At 36.8% G+C, this 17732-nt stretch overlaps 1 protein-coding gene across 1 annotated transcript in view; it reads right to left on the bottom strand.

The window, feature by feature from the left end:
* The window catches only part of si:dkey-119f1.1 (uncharacterized protein LOC557127 homolog), a 180014-nt gene that overhangs the window by 152043 nt on the left and 10239 nt on the right, over positions 1-17732 (bottom strand). Inside the window, exons 4-7 of the mRNA XM_017723665.2 lie at positions 16356-16461; positions 16102-16238; positions 6171-6232; positions 5994-6074 (exon numbers count right to left, since the gene is read on the bottom strand). Of these exons, the coding sequence (XP_017579154.1) occupies positions 5994-6074; positions 6171-6232; positions 16102-16238; positions 16356-16461 (386 nt within the window). The remainder of the gene's footprint in view (positions 1-5993; positions 6075-6170; positions 6233-16101; positions 16239-16355; positions 16462-17732) is intronic.

Genomic DNA, 17732 nt, shown 5'->3' with positions numbered 1-17732 from the left:
ATAATTATCAAAAACATTTTCTAAACAGCATGGCACCCATATGCAATTGAACCCTTCTGGATAAATTCAAAAATAATTCAGAATTAATTTAAAATTCTGTAACTTGACAAGCCTTCAGCCAACAAATTTCAAACTTGACAGACATATTTGGCAGAAGATTCTGAAGTGGCCCTTCGATTTTTAAGCGCATATGTAATTAGGGGGCAGAGTTAATGCTACATGACTTTCTCAGCATCTGTACATTCGATCATGCTGAAACTTTGCATGCAGCATCGACTGCCCATACTATAAGTGATATTATAAGGACAATGATATATTGAAATTTGTGCTCGCCATCGGCCAAACCGGCATTTAGCAGGCTTTTGACAGGCTTAACATTGACCAATCATCATGAAACTTGAATGGTGTCTATATGTAGCCACTATCTAACAACCAGTCAAGTATAAAAAGATTTGACCACTGGGGGCGCTATTCATAAAAATAAACATATTACATGTTAGTACTATATTACAATTTTGACACAAACTCCATATGAATCCATTGTAGTACGTTATGCCAAACAATTTTGCAAATGCATGTTTATTACAAAACTGCACCGTTTTTAGTAATCGTTCACTGTTTAACCCCCCTTTTTGAACTACTCTCTGGATTTTGATCCAAAGTTTCTGAAATTGGACTTGAAAAACTCTGCGGCCTCTTTACATAAATAAGCATCAAAAGCCTGTTGCGTTTTCTACTCAGTGTCATGTGGAACAATCAATTAATTTCTGCAGTCATTGCATTGCTATCTTGATTGCTATAACTCAACAGTCATTGGCCAGATCATGTCCAAACTTTAAGCTTGCTTACACACTGAGACCTTTGGTCCTGACTGGCCTTTAGGGGTGCTTTAGCACTCAAAAACACTCAAGTCAATTAAATTGCTATTACAATGTTATTTCAAGGTGGACAGATAAACGAATGGTACCATATCACTCAGTTTACTCACCTGAATAACTTTGCAATTACATGTGTCAGAAATTGTACTGATTTTCTGGTATTTTTGCTTATTCATTCAAATATTTCACTATACAAAGACTTACAAAGCTTATCAAAAGTTTATTCTGACCAAAACCTGGTGAACATCTATTTTAGTCCTTGATCAATACTGATATCATATTGAGGTCATTGGACTAATTCTGACCCACTTTCACTGAGCTGCTCTACACCTAAAGGGCCCCTTATGACTGCATTAGGCCTCACTATGGCCTACATCAAATCAATGGGTTAAATATACACCAATCCACTGTGCAAGTGTTGCCTCTGCTCATTGTTTGACAACTGAAGGCCTTTTGATGAACTGACATTTCAGTTCTATTCACTCTGCCTATGAATAAGACTCAAACAGCTTGAGGCCTTTTTTTGCCGAATGAATTAAACCTGCAGAAGGGCCTGTAATGCTGGTGTGTTCTTGAACCCGCTCATTGCCACTTGCAGTTATATTTATAATTTTACTTTTCATATGTAATATTATTTTACTGTTTAGTGAGAGATTTACTCCTCATTACATAAACAGAGTCTCCAATGGGTCTTGCTTATCACGTTACACACCATCATTACGATCCTGTGACACGCCTTAAAATGACTTATGAAGCTCAAAAGTCCAGACAAAGTTAGTTTTAAAATATTTTTTTAGATACAGTATGTTGCCTATTATACTATATATTGTTGCAACCTCCAACACAATTCTGGGTGTTTGTTTATATTTTAGGATGCATTTCTACAAACAATTTTTAAAAATACTTGTCATTAGAATTTGAATCCAGACAGTTACACTGAAAAACACCGACACCCAAACCCCAAGCAAGGACAAAACCCTGTGAGGATGGTGGGGAGACAAAGAGAACAGCGAGACAGTGTTCTTTGCGTACTTTCAGTCTCTGTCCGAAAAGGAGCAATGGAGTATCTTGTGTGTCTTGATGTGATTTACATTCTCAGATGCTTTGTGTTTGAAACTGAAAAGAAAAAAAGAAAAAAAAAAAAAAAAAAAAAAAAAAAAAAAAAAACACACAATGTCAAAAGTTTTTAAATGCAAAGACTTTAAAAAGATGCAGAACATTTTGTTCTAACATTCAATAGGTAACAACAGACTTGCATAATTCTGTTTTTAAAACCTTTTGAAATTGATTTTCATGCAGAAATGTTTACAATATGATGAATTGTATTTGAGATCAAGTAAATATATAGGAATAGTGGTTAATTCAGAATAATTTTATATGTAAAATTTTAAAAATAATATTTAGGATTGATTCACATTTGTCAGCGATAAGAGTAATACCCATTATGTAATTATTTACATTTATTCTAATTAAGTTATATAATCTAACAAAAAGTTATTTAACTTATTAAACATTAATTAAAACAGCAGTACATTTAGAAAGTAGTCCAAACAAAGACGTACCATGCCACTGTAATATAATTTTTACCAGCATAGCACTTTAAACCTAGCTGGATTTGTCAGGGAAAATGCAAGTCTGGCAGGTCTGAGTGATCAGGCAAAATATGTTTTGTCCAACAAGGACCCATGGCTCTGGTCCAACAAAGCAAAACAAAAGCCTCAAAGTAAAAATACATGCGAACACTGCACAGCATGACGGACAAAACTGAATGTGTTCATGATGTTTCATCCACGTGGCTTGCACCCAACAGTACACTCGCTTTGTGTGTGACCATGTAAACCTATACTGATTAATATAGAAGCAGCTGCAATCAACACTCAATGGCGTATTTTGTCTAGAAATTTTGTTGAGTGTATGAGTTATTTAAATTGTTCATACTCATGTTTATGTCTGAGGCAGAGCTGTTTGTGGTTCTCTGAGTTTGAGCTTATCACATTGTCCATGCTACAGCAAAAATTTATATCATGAGAGAACACCACACAGGTATACCACACACCCCTAGTTTGCAGTAGAATGAACTTTTAAAAATAATTATTAGTTCAGACAAATGCCCATCTTGGCAGATATGATAAAAAAAGTGTGTCTGTGAAACCAGGCCAGTAAATGAAACACTGATTTAGTGGACCTCCTGTTAAAGTTTTATGGTCAAAGTTTATTGAGACATGACATCCAGACGTGGCACATGCTTTCCGTTAGCTGAGTTGAAGAAAATCCTTGTTTTCAGTTTTTCCTTTATTCTATTCTCTATCAGTAGTGTTGTTGAAGTGTCTCTTTATTTTTAAGTTTACAACAGTCTAACATTCATATAGGGCACACTGCTAAGATCCAGACTGCTAGTTTTCAAGTGTTTTTCGGAATAGCTCCTGTTATGGTCAAGGACACAGGTGCGAACATATATAATGTAGCATGCTGAAGATCTCTTCAGACTGGGATTTTCTAAAGACAGTGAATGTCAGTACAGTCAGAAGTGGGGTGATCTCTGCATACAGAAAGTGCAGAAGACAGGCTGCTGGTCAAACAATGATAGTGCCACAGCGTGTTGTTGAAGCAAGAACAGCTTTTTGACTCTCGTTGTTGGTGCAAAAAAAGATTTATGGCAGGAACTGTATTTCTTCTTTAGTACTTTAAATGCGTTCAGAACATATGTGCCTATAATGGAGGCCAACTACTCAGACATGCCTTCAGAAAGCAGTTATTATTTAATTATTATTAAAACAACAACTTCTAGCTTTACATTTAATAATTAAGTTACACAAAGAATTCCACCACTCTGCTTTAGCTATATGGACCATTTCAATCAAATCGTGCAACATACTTTCAAGAGCCAATCAGAATTCATCAGATACATTCAACACATCCATCTACTGCTCATTACAGCATGAATTACATTTGTGAAAAATGAAATAAACACATAAATCTTCTTGTACTCTCATCATTTTACCACAAAGCAAAAATCTCGTTTTTACTGCATTGATGTTTGCATTATTTTTTTTTTGGGGGTTGCATTTACAGTATATTTGGTTAAGTTTTATGCAATGTTTGTCGCTTGTATTTAGGAAGGTTTCTCTCTAGCACCCACACATTGAAGCGGCAAGATCTGATGATCATGTGTGCCCTTTCAGCAATGGCACATACTTTTGTACATATTTATAGGGGTGTAAAGAGTACTGAAAATCCCTACTCCAATGGAAGTACTGTCACTGTAGTGATAATTTACAAGTAAAAGTATTAGTAAATGAAATTACTCAAGTAAGAGTAAACAAGTAGTTCATTAAAAACTACAAGTACTGAGTTACTTTTTCATATTTCCGCTGTCACAGCCGGAACATATTTCTGAGGCTATATCATTGGAAATAATCTGTACAGAAAAACAAAGCTAAGACTGAACACAGTTCCCCTCTGCTAGTGCACATTTACACACCTTTCTGTGAACTATGTAAGGAACAAGGTTTACATTAAATTACATGCATTTCATGGATAGATGAGTATATAAAACTAAGTGTATTTGTTTCCAATAAAGTATTTTAGAATTGCTGAAAGACTGTCCGGTGGTTGTTACTGTTTAAGTTCACACACACACACACACACACACATTATGTGTAGATCACACCTAGTGTGCTTAATTAATAATGTAATTTTAGTCCTGCTGCCCATCAGCTCCCTGGACTCTAGCTTAGTTAGCTGTGAACATTTACAGACAGTAAACATATTCACAGCCTTTAATCTGTGTATTTTCACTGATATCAGTTCAGAACATTCCTACCATTAAAATCAGCAGCAACATCAGCAATTTGTCCAGCTTTGATTTTTACTGTAATGTATTTCACTGGTAATCATGCTGACCACTTCATACAAAATCAGACATTACTTCATTTCACAGTTAAACAGCTAAAACGTTAAAGACAAACATCAAGGCAGAGAGAGAGAGAGAGAGAAAAAAAAAAATATACATACACACATATACATATATACAAACAATATACACACACACACACACACACACACACAATTTCATAAGCTACATTCAAAAGGTGGGTGTCATGAGAACTGTAACAGCTTTATTTCCAAATAGATAAGCAATGTCATTTTAAACCCTTATAATAAAAGAAACAATTAATTTTTTCTACTGAAAGTTGACCCATATTTCCACAAACCTGGGCTATACCTTATAAACAAACGGTGTCACTTCAGTGACACGTGCTGTATATTTTTTATAAAATAAAACAAAAATCGTCTAAGATTTTTGGCTTTCAGCAGTAAATTGTAAGCATATAGCAATGTGTGTATGATCATAATTTCACATATTTTCTGTTAATTTGAGGGGGAAAAAAATAATTAAATGGTGGACAAACCAAAATATACCCTGGAGAATAAGAGGTTAAAAACTCCAGCAGCACTGCTGTGTCTGATCCACTCAGATAGTACCTATAGACACACACACACACACACACACACACGTGCGCTTTTGCAATGAAAGCATGAGGGGGAAAAAGCAAAAGGCTAGCCTGCTCATCAATGCTTCGTCTCGTATTTGAAGTGCACATTTACATGAAGCTTCCAAGAAATTGTTACATTAACAATAAATACCATCAAAATATTGTAGCAGTTAATTTTTGCCAAAATCTGTTTATTATTTTTATTAAATGCCAAAGAATAAAAATCACATCCTGCCTACAATTACTTCAGAAATACATCATGTAAAAAAAAATAATAATGCATTCTGATGGCCAACTAACACTGACTTTAAGCTGAAAAATTTGCATGGCCTCTTTCCTTATTTTTGTGCTTTAATCATGTCACCCCCTGCAATGCATATTAAGGTAGGAACACTAAAAACCGCTGCTCAGTGGAACCCTCATGTGCCTCCGCGAAAAACAGCTCTGAGGGTTTTTGCACATGCAAAATGCATTAACTCATTGTAAATGTTTAGTAAACCTGCTGCTTAATGTTGAGTTCACACACTGTTGATTAGCCTAAACTGAATCAAACCACTAGAGCATTCACATTAAGGGAATCCCAAACAAACCAATACAAACATGAATACTAGAAACTCACTTTGTACTTGTCTCCCTCTCCTTTGGAATGGAGGAAGTGTTTGCTCATTTCCTGTGTGAGGACAGAAACAGGATTGTCCACCTGAATAAGAAAGTAAGAACAAGATGCAGTGATTATTTAGTCTCACAGCAGTCAAAACAGTATTTTGAAAAGAAAAAAAACTTAGTATTTCTTTACCTGAATATTAAAGTGATCAAGAATTGCTACCAGTTCTTCTTTTTTGGATGACACAAGCAGACCTACAGAAAAACAAGCATACTTTACAAAGTTTAGCTATGTTTAGTGCAGCTAGGTATAAAACTGCAGAAATGGGTTGTCATGTCAGACAAACATTCTTAAAAGGGCTTTATATCACCAAGCCTTGCTGTGACTGTCCTATTGTATTATCAGAATCAAGCTTCATTGATGAAGTATGGTTGCAGAAAAAAGGAATTTTTCTTTGGCTACACACTAGCTATAGAATATACAACCACTAACAATAGAAGTTTCAAACTTACAGTAACAAACATGACACCCATTCCTAAATTTTACAGGGATTCACACTATTACACACATGCAAACATCCATTCCTGTACACTCTAATTACATACATTCATGAACAGAACATTTGCACATTCCCTGCAAGGTTTACTACTCTATTTCTTATAAAAAGCACGTTTGGAAAGTTTCTAGAGAATCATTTTAGTTGTGTTTGAATTTATAGTTGCTACCTAATAAATACACCTTTATTCTTTTCTGTCCTTTATCAAATTGTTCTCCATTTGAATTTTTAGCCTGGGGTAGTGTCTAGACATTGGATTTGATTAGTTACATTTTCATAGAATCAGTAAGATTTCCTAACATAACCTTGCTGATGAAAAAAGAAACCTTATAAATGTACCATGAATTTTCTTGGTTTACAACACAAATACCGTTAGAAACTACTTCCTTGGTACATTCTGCAGCTATTTCCATGTTACTGAAAAGGCTAGAAAAAAAGGTTACACAATTCAACAACTTCAGCAGTTTAGAGACTTGCCTATATTAGTCAAATGCATGAAAGACAATTTATGCCTGAAGTTGGGCGAAACTATATCCATTGTGCCTTAGAGTCACTCAATATGTTGACAACAGGGCAAAGAAAGATGCCAGGTAACAGAATTATATAATTAGTGCCTGAAATTAACACTTTGCAAGCAATATCTTTAAATCCTACATAAGCAACATATAATGCATCTAGGAGAGAAACAGCCATACCTACTAGAGAAAGGAGACCAAACAACAGGCATGCAATGATCAGACTTAAACAGACACTGGCCTGATGTCCCCTGAAACACAATGCTTTGTATATAGAACAACCTGTAAATGTGATACATGTGTTCATGGTGCACATTCAAAGCTTCTTCCTACTATATTTAATACTGTTTGACAGAGGTTGCACTGAATCGCAAAACAGATCGCACTGAATGAAATTCAGTATACAAATGAACATTCCATTCGTTAATGCTGATACTTCTGATTCCTGATTATATTTTTTGGTTACAAAAAAAAAAAAAGTCCCCTGTAAGAAAGTTAAGCAAACAGCAAGAAAACAGCAAACAACAAGAAAAGTTCCACCTATTCCGCTAAAGCTCTACTGTACATGTGTGTGGTGGAGTTCAAGGCTATGCTTCAACTTGCAGCAGTGAGCAGTAAAATCAGTAAACAAAGTACAAGGGCAAACAGGAGATCTGGTGTGAAATACAGCATTTTAACATATACTTATTCAAAATTATACTTTTCTGTGAGAGTGGAAAGCTTCGCCTTACAGCTTCGCTGCTCCCCTCTGGTGCAAATTGAAACAGCCATAGATCTACAGACTAGGTTAAAATACCCTTTGTTTTACAAAATGATAAAAAACTATATTGCCCAAATTTATTTTAAAACCCTTTATCAGCAAAATTTTACTGTTTTTTATTCATAAGTATTTTATTATTTGTTTAAATCTTCCTGTAAAGCACTTTGTGAATGTGATAAAAATTTGTCATAAAAATTAGTTCATTATTAGGATTTTTTTTTTCTATTATTAGAATTTGTAGTAGTGTCAAAGATTACAAATCATGGTTCCAACAATGTATTTGTATTTTCTAGAACATTTATTCTTGCTCTTCTTCTTCCTGGCTTATTCTGACATAAGGGGTTATATATCCTTTAGTGATGCTGTAATTGTGACCAAATTAGTTATGAACATTCACAATAAATCAGCTGTGGAAGCTTTTGACATTTGGCCTAGCAATACTCAATTCACTACCAACAGTCCAAAATATTATTATATGGCATAACAGTCTAAAATATTACTAAAAGATTCAAAACAAAGAAATGAAAATGGTTGCAAATTACACATGCTTCGAAAATATATGCATTGCACAGGAAATCCTGTAATTTGATTTAAACCCATCTAGATCACATAATGAGGTGCGATTATTTTGTCTGAACACTAGAGGAAGCTTCAAATGTACATGAGAATTGGAAACTTGACCAAGCAATCTTCACCATATTTATCATTAGGAAGTGTGGATATGAATTTAATAAAGCATGCCAATTTTGCAAATACAAGTCTTTCAAAAGAATAATTGTAAATTGACATTGACTTCAAAACACAGAAGCAATCATACCCCTATTTATCTTAAAGAAAAACATATTGGTCTTGCATTCCACCGAGTCTAAAATGTATGCAAATACAGATAAGTTAAATTTGTTCTGTTAAATATCATTTTATTTCACTTCATTTGCTTTTATTAACTTTGCATCTTTGATCCATTGATAAGAAGCTGTCCAGTTTCGACGCTCGCCTCTCCATTTTGGAAATTCTCCACAAGGAGTTTCAGGCTCTCCGGGAGTCGGTAGAGTTCAGCCAACAGCAGGTGGAAGCACTTGCTGTGGAGAACGCCGCTCTCAGAGAGTCGGTGAATTCCCTCACCAAGGGAATGACCCAGCTCTCGGAGGAGAATAAAAAAAAAATCAGGGAAGCCGTCACTGAGCTCCAGGCCCGCAGCATGAGGGACAACCTCGTGTTTTCGGGACTACCGGAGAAATCGGAAGAAAACCCGGAAACGACAGTGAAGTAGTTCATGCAGGCCTACTTGAAGCTCCCGGAGGACACCGTAAAAACCATCAACTTCGATCGTGTTCACCGTATAGGAGCTAAGCGACCTGGGGCACACAGACCTAGACCAATCGTAGCCAAATTTGAACGTTTCAAGCAGAAAGAGCTGGTGAAGAGCCGCGGACGGGAGCTGAGAGGAACGGACTTCAGCGTCAACGATCAGTTTCCTAAAGAGATCCTGGAGCGACGCAAAATCCTGTTCCCTCTCTGGAAAAAACACATCCAAGAAGGTTCACGAGCTGTCATTGCGGTGGATAAACTCTATATAAACGGACAGCTTTATCGTGACCAGGAAACCACACCATGGCTATACTAATCAGGTGACCTGTGTACACAAACGCCTTTTTTCTCTTCTTTTTTTTACATGTCTGTATATTATAATTAATGCCGGTTCAGTCAGCATAGTGGACTTTGTTATGCTAAGTAACTATTGTTATTATTTTTTTTTTTTTCTTATTTTATTTATTTACCTTTTTTTTTTTTTTTAATCTTTTGCTATATTTGCCACTTTGGAGCACCCTTTCCTTTTCTTTCTGCACCCAACATGTTTACCACACAACACACACAATGCTATACAAAACACACAACATGCAGCGTACACTCACATACACATCCACACACACACACACACACACATCTTCAGTGAGCACACAACATTTTCTCAATTAATTTCAATATGAGCATACTGAGGTTTGTTTCATGGAATGTACGCGGAGTTGGTTCAAGGGAGAAGAAGGTGAAAATTATTAACCGGTTAAACGATTTACAGGCTGACATTGTGTTCCTACAGGAGACACATGTGTCCAGAACATCTCTTCACAGTTTCCTCATATGTACTCAGCCTGTTATAACTCTAAACAAAGAGGTGTAGCTATATTAATTAACAAAAGGATAAACTTCTCTATTAGAAACACATCAGACCCCAAAGGCAGATTTATAATACTTAATCTATCTATTCAGAATATAGATTTATGTATTGCTAGTATATATGGACCAAATGTTGATGATCGCTCCTTCTTTCATACCTTTTTCACCTTACTTGCTGATCACTGACACCACACTTGTAATAGGAGGGGACTTCAACTTGGTACTTAATGCAGAGATTGACAGGCTCAGTACAGCAGTGAGTCAAAGGAACTGGCAGTCTGCAGACATTCTTAAACAATACATGAAGGATTTTGGTCTTTGCGATGCTTGGCGCTCACATCACCCCACCCTGAGAGATTATAGTTTTTTCTCACAAGTACATCACTCCCACTCCCGCTTAGATTACTTTTTAGTCAGTAGCTCCATGATGACGGAAATCACAGACACTCAGATATATCCTATCATTATTAGTGATCACGCACCTGTATCTATGTCTCTGAAACGAGTTACACCACCAACTAGGAACTGGAGATTTAATACATCATTACTTAAAGAACAAGATTTCATTAATTATTTTAAACGAGAGTGGGCTATATACTTAGAACAAAATAATCTGCCGGAAATATCGCCATGTGTTCTTTGGGAAGCAGGAAAGGCAGTAATGCGGGGTAAAATAATATCTTATTGCACACATAAGAAAAATAAAGAAAAAACACTTATATTAGAATTGGAACAGAAAATTTAATCTTTAGAAAATGCCTATGCTGCATCACCACAAGAAAATATAATTAAACAGCCTGAGGAAAATTAAATTGGAATTGAATGAAATACTTGATAAGAAGACAATTTATGTTGAAGAGGTTGCATCTGGAAAACTTTGAACATGGAAATAAATCTGGAAAATTCCTGGCCAATCAATTAAAACTGAATAAAGAAAAAACAGCTATTCACTCTATTAAAAGACTCGGTCGGTAATATTACTCATGACCCACAACAGATAAATAACTCCTTTAAAGACTTTTATGAAGCCTTATACTCATCACAGATTAATCCATCTGATGCTGAAATTGAAGAATTTCTTAAATGACAAATCTTCCTAAATTAAATGAGGACCAGATTACGACTCTTGATTCACCGTTTTCATCATCTGAATTCTATAAAGCAATACAGCACCTTCCAAATAATAAAGCCCCAGGCCCAGACGGTTTCCCAGCAGAATTCTATAAAGAATTTTGGCCTGTGTTAGAACCTACTTTTTTCAGGATGGTGACTCAAATCAAGAATAACCACACAATCTCTCCAAACATGAACTCTGCCAACATTAGCCTGCTTCTTAAACCAGGCAAAGACCCAACACTTCCATCTAGCTATCGCCAATCTCTCTTTTTAATGTAGACAAAATTATTTGCAAAGTTCTTGCACGAAGATTAGAAAAAAATCACTCCATCTATTATACATTCAGACCAAACAGGTTTTATCAAGGGCCAGCACTCGGCCGATAACACACGCCGACTAATAAATATAATAGATTACTGTTCCATTAACAAATTAGAAAAAATAGTAGTCTCTTTAGATGCAGAGAAAGCATTCGACAGGGTAAATTGGAAATTTCTGTTAGCAGTTCTACATAAATCTGAATTTGGCCAATCCTTTATAAACTGGATCGAAACATTATACAGCTCTCCAAATGCACGGGTTAGGACAAATGATCTTATCTCACAAAGCTTCAGTCTGCAGAGGGGAACTAGACAAGGTTGCCCACTCTCTCCCTCAATGTTTATCATCTTCATTGAGCCACTAGCAGCAAAAATCCGACAGAATGTAAATATCAAAGGAATCCAAACAGAAAATACAGACCATAAAATAAGCCTTTATGCTGATGATGTATTACTCACAAGCCGCTCTTCTAAAGACAATCACACTTATAGATAAGTTCTCATCTGTATCAGATTACTCCATTAATTGGAGTAAATCAACAGTTTTGCCTCTGAATTGTAAATTTCAGAACATCATAACTACATCACTACAGTCGGGCAACATTAGATATCTAGGTATAAATTTTTCTCCCAGGCTGTTGGATCTGGAGTTACCCCTCCCCACCGCTACCCGTTGCTTGCCGACTCCGCCCCCCCCCCCGGGGTATGGGTGTCCTGTGGGTCCCCGGGTGCATGGCTGGACATCTTGGCGTGGTCCCTGCCCTGCTCCCTTGGCGGTTGTGTCCTGGGGGTGGTTTGGGCCTCCTTGGCATGGGGGGGTCCTGCCGGGGGTCGGGCCGGTCTCGGGCGCTTGGGGCCTCGGGGGCCGCATGCTCGGCTCATGCTGGGGATGTCGGCCTGCCGGGGGGGTGGGCTGCTCATTGCCTCTGGCTCTCTGGTCTCTTGCCCTTTGTCTGTGGGTGCTCCGTCTGGGGCCTCCATTCTTCGTCCTCTGGGGTGTGCGCGCGGTGGCCGTCGGAGCGTGTGGCCTCAGGTCTCCTGAGTTCCTAATGGGCTGTGGATGGTCCGGGTCCCCCGGGTCCTTCCCTATCTGTCTCTCGACTACGGGGGCATGGTTGCGGCTTCTTGCCCTCATTATTGAGCACATTCCATGACACACGACACGTGGACGCGCATACACACATATACACATTATTACAAACAGTAGAATTGTGTGTGGTGCGTGGGTGTATATGTGTATATGCATATGTATAGATATGTGAACATGTGTATGTATGTAGCAGCAAATAGTAGAATTGTGTCTGGGTGTATATATATATATATATATATATATATATATATATATATATATATATATATATATATATATATAAATATGTGAATATGTGTATGTATGTATATCTATATAATTTTTTTTTCCTCCTTTTTTTTTGTTTTGTTTATTTAGTTGTCTGTTTATTTACTTTTATTTATTTTTTCTCTCTTTCTTTTTTGTTTCTTTTATATGTATTTATTTATTTATTTATTTATTATGATGATTTTTTTTTCCTCCCTTCTTCTCTTTCTTTCCTGTCCTCTTTTTTCTCTCCTTTATTGCCTGTCAGGCCTGGCCAAACAAATAAAATACAAACTTTAACAAGAATAGGCTTTATTAACCCATAGAGCTTTTCTTGTGAAACCAAATATGTTTGGTATATCAGTGCATTCGGATTACCATTCCGATTACAAAAATTGCCAGACATGACAGGCAAAAAAAAAAAAAAAAAAAAGTCTGCTCTTCACAACAAGTGTACCATGGCCCAAACAAAGGAGATTACAGAGGACCTCAGAAAAAGAGCTGCTGATGCTCATCAGGCTGGAAAAGGTTACAAAACCACCAATGAACAGTCAGACAGATTGTGTACAAATGGAGGAAATTCAAGACCATTGTTTCCCTCCCCAGGAGTGGTCGACCAACAAAGATCACTCCAAGCACAAGGCGCGTCATAGTCAACGAGGTTATAAAGGACCCCAGGGTAACTTCTAAGCAACTGAAGGCCTCTCTCACATTGGGAAATTAATGTTCATGAGTCCACCATCAGGAGAACACTGAACAACAATGGTGTGCATGGTAGGGTTGCAAGGAGAAAGCCACTGCTCTCCAAAAAGAACATTGCTGCTCGCCTGCAGTTTGCTATAGATCACGTGGACAAGCCAGAAGAATGTTTTGTGGACAGATGAGACCAAAATAGAACTTTTTGGTTTAACTGAAAAGCGTTATGTTTGGAGAAGGGAAAACACTGCATTCCTGCATAAGAACCTTATCCCATCTGTAAAACATGGTGGTGGTAGTATCATGGTTTGGGCCCGTTTTGCTGCATCTGGGCCAGGACGGCTTGCCATCATTGATGGAACAATGAATTCTAAATTCATTCTAAAGGTATTCTAAAGGAAAATGTCAGGACATCTGTCCATGAACAGAATCTCAAGGGAAAGTGGGTCATGCAGCAAGACAACGACCCTAAGCACACAAGTCGTTCTACCAAAGAATGGTTAAAGAAGAATAAAGTTAATGTTTTGGAATGGCCAAGTCCTGACCTTAGTCCCACTGAAATGTTGTGGAAGGACCTGAAGCAAGCAGTTAATTTGAGGAAACCCCAAAATTTTAAATTGACACAGTGAATCATCTCAAATCCTCCACTTGTAGTCTTGACATGTTACCAACCAGCATTTTAAAGAACATGTTTCACTCAGTAACAGCACACTTCAGATAGTAAACACCTCACTTATGTCAGGTGTTTTTCCTAACGTATTAAAAACTGCAGTTGTAAAGCCTCTCTTTAAAAAATAAATAAATAAAAACTCGAAGCAACTCTATTGATTATCTTTCATTGGAAAAATCATTGAGAAAATTGTCTTTAAGCAACTTACTCATGTTCTGTCCTTAAATAGCTGTCTAGACAAATTTTAGTCAAGTTTTTAGCCTAATCATAGTACTAAAATGGCTTTAGTTAAAGTTATCATGACATTTGCTTAAATACAAATTTAAATATAAATTTCTCATAGACAGACTTGAGAACTGGTGTGGGCTCTCTTGAAATGGTTCAGTCCATAATTGCAAGGAAGAGACTACTTTGTGGAAACTGAAAATGATGGAAATGAAATTTCTGAGAGTGCGCCAGTGACCTATGGTATCCCCCAGAGTTCAATTCTTGGGCCACTCTTATTCAATTTATACATGCTGCATCTTGGCCAAATATCACAAGACTACGGGATATCTGACCACAGCTATGCATATGATACTCAGATTTACTTGGCCCTCTCCCTAAATAACTATGTTACCAATGACTAACTGTTAGTGCCTTGAGCACATCACTAATTGGATAGAACAAATCTTTTTGCATTTGAATAAAGCTAAAACAGAGATTATTTTACTTGTGAATAGCAATGAGAGGCAAAGATTAGCTGCCTATCTGCATTGAAGAGCCCTTAAATCTAAAGCACTAATACATAACCTTGGTGTAATAATAGACTCCAGTCTTAGTTTTAGCAGTCATGTCAAAGTCATCTTAAGAATATCAACAAGATCAGAGATTTTCTGATTAAAGCAGACCTGGAGAAACTCATCCACACTTTTATTTCTAGCAGGACTGATTACTGTAATGGTGTCCTAACTGGACTCCCAAAACAGATAATCAAACAGCTTCAGTTGACTCAGAATGCAGATTCCAGAGTTCTCACTAGAAGTAAAAAAAAAAGGAAGCACACCACCCCCATTCTCAAATCCTTATACTGGCTACCAGTCTATTACAGAATAGACCTTAAGATACCATTACTGGTCTATAAATCGCTCAGTGGTGCAGAACCAGCATATTTATTTCACATGTTGCAGAGATATGAGCCAAGCAGAATTCCCAGATCATTAGGAACTAGTCAGATAGGCCTACCAAAGGTGAAGACTAAACTTGGAAAAGCAGCATTCAGTTACTATGCTGCTCTTAAATGGAACCAGTTGACAGAGAGCATTGAAAGAGCCCAGACAATGGACTCTTAAATCCAGGCTCAAAACAATGCTGTTTTACTAGGCTTTTTAAATGTTTTTAAGGTTATTTTTTTATTATGGTTTTCTATTTGTGCTTAACTTTTTTTTAACAAAGTCTAAATCTGAATTTTGTCATTTGTTAAGCACATTTGAATGACAGCAGTGTTTCAAAGGTGCAATATAAATATATTTGTCTGTACGTCAATAAAGCCCCTTACAAGTGCACTGGGTCTTAATTTGCCATACACAAAGGGTTAAACTTGCAGAAGCAAACCACTTTGCAAATACAACTATATCAGAAGTTTTACCATTAGTGATGCATTTGTAACATCTATGCTGACAATCTTTAGAATGTTCTAAAGATTCATATGAAATTAAGCATGCATGATGTTTAAAGACCACTACTCAACAATTATGGCAAATGAAGGTCTTTTGATACCTTGACTTAGGTCTTGTTAGGCCTAGTTCGCACAAATAGCATAAGGCCCCATTGTGCCGATTCATGTCTGATCCCACAGATTGCTAATTGCAGCTATATTTGTTTTTAGATTTTCCATGTGTGTATTTAAACAAGTAATATCCTTGATTTTAACATAAATAGAAAGAATGTTCACAACCTCACTTTTACCCTAGGTATAAAACCAAAACAAAAAGGTCTACCTGTTTTGCTTTTGAGTTTGTAGGTTCTCAGTCCTTCACTGGAGATACGAAGATCAATGGTGATGGACTGTCCAAACACATCTGGCTTATATGCATCCTGGCCTCGGTTCCTCAGTGTGATTGAGATTTCTGCAGAGCTAATGTTGCAGTACATACACACATAAGCATGCCACAATATCAGTGTGAAAATCAAGCATGTCAGAATTAAGAGTAAGAAATTAGTAGAGGGCAGATGAAAATAAGGACACAAATACCTCTCGCCTTCTTTGACAAAGCCTTTAAGAGAAGAGCCCCTGTTGGTAGTCTGTGCTTTTCCACCCAAACCCACAATCAGAGCTGTGAGTATTGCACTTTTACCACCTAATACAAAAACAGAGAAAAACACTGTTATGACCACGATGACAGCTAAATTAAACAAATTTTCCCTCTTATTTCCAGTATTTTCTTTAACCACAATGTTCTCAGTCCAGCACAGCACAAACATCCTCACACACTTTTTTAACAAGTTGGAAGTGAAATTGTTGCAGGAGTATTTTGCTCATGCTTTTAGTTGCATTGTACCAAGTTTCAAAAAACAGCCACTTGCAACTGGTACACTGATTTGTACAGGAATATACCATGCAGCAGCAGTACAGTACAATAAAAATTGTACAATAAAAAATTACACCATACATAGTTGTGTAACCAGCACTTGCCAACAACTTTTTAAACCTGACAAAACCTTCATGATGATCATGAAATATTGAATAAGCAGAGTTAACAACAAAAAAGTTGGTTCTGTCATTTAGTCCTTCAGACTGTATAAGAATGCAAACTATTGTAGCATGCTACTGTGCAGCACTATGAAATGCTACAGGTTTAATAACATACTTATCTAAATAAGTCAAATCTAAAATTTGCACAATTATACAGTAACAGACTCTTCAAACTCTGATATATCTGAATTCTACCACACATACACTCTATCACACATGCAAACATCCACATATAGACATTCAAACAAATATACATTTGGGGAAAAAAAAAAAAAAAAAAAAAAAACAGAGTACAGTAGCCACATGAGAGTTAGCAATACTGAATAACTTAAAATAGATTAGAATAAAGTAAAATTTAGAGAGTATATGTCTTTGGCTGGTAAAGGTGTTGAAGGACAAAATGAAATCCCATATTTATTACATCTTCCACAGACCTGTTGTGCCAATTTCCAAACTGCAATGGTCTAACAGTGGATGTGTGATATGTTCCAGACATGTTGGTACAGAGGTCTGTCTGCGTTGGGTCTCCAGTCAGTCCTGTGGCGGCTGCTTTTTTGGAGATAGGTACTACGGTACTGTACATACTGTAGCTCCAATGATGAGTTGAGTGAAAACTGGTGCAAGCTGGACAGCATAAAACTTCAGAGGTTTTCTAGCTGGCAACGCGATACCAAACTGTGGGCCCACTGTACCACTACATCCCCTCATTTGAATCATATGTTACTGACTGCACACTACTGAGATTTCTGGAGCAACATTTTCTAGCTGGTTTTATCTCTTAACTTCACTATCCGCCACCTCCTTGGACAAACCGAACTGTCTGAGTTTGGCATTGAAACAGGTGTCATCACTGATGTTTTTAATGTGGGCCCTGGT

This window comes from Pygocentrus nattereri, chromosome 20, assembly GCF_015220715.1.
Source record: "Pygocentrus nattereri isolate fPygNat1 chromosome 20, fPygNat1.pri, whole genome shotgun sequence".
Classification (NCBI taxonomy): domain Eukaryota; kingdom Metazoa; phylum Chordata; class Actinopteri; order Characiformes; family Serrasalmidae; genus Pygocentrus; species Pygocentrus nattereri.
This window is presented reverse-complemented; position numbering and strand designations above follow the sequence as displayed.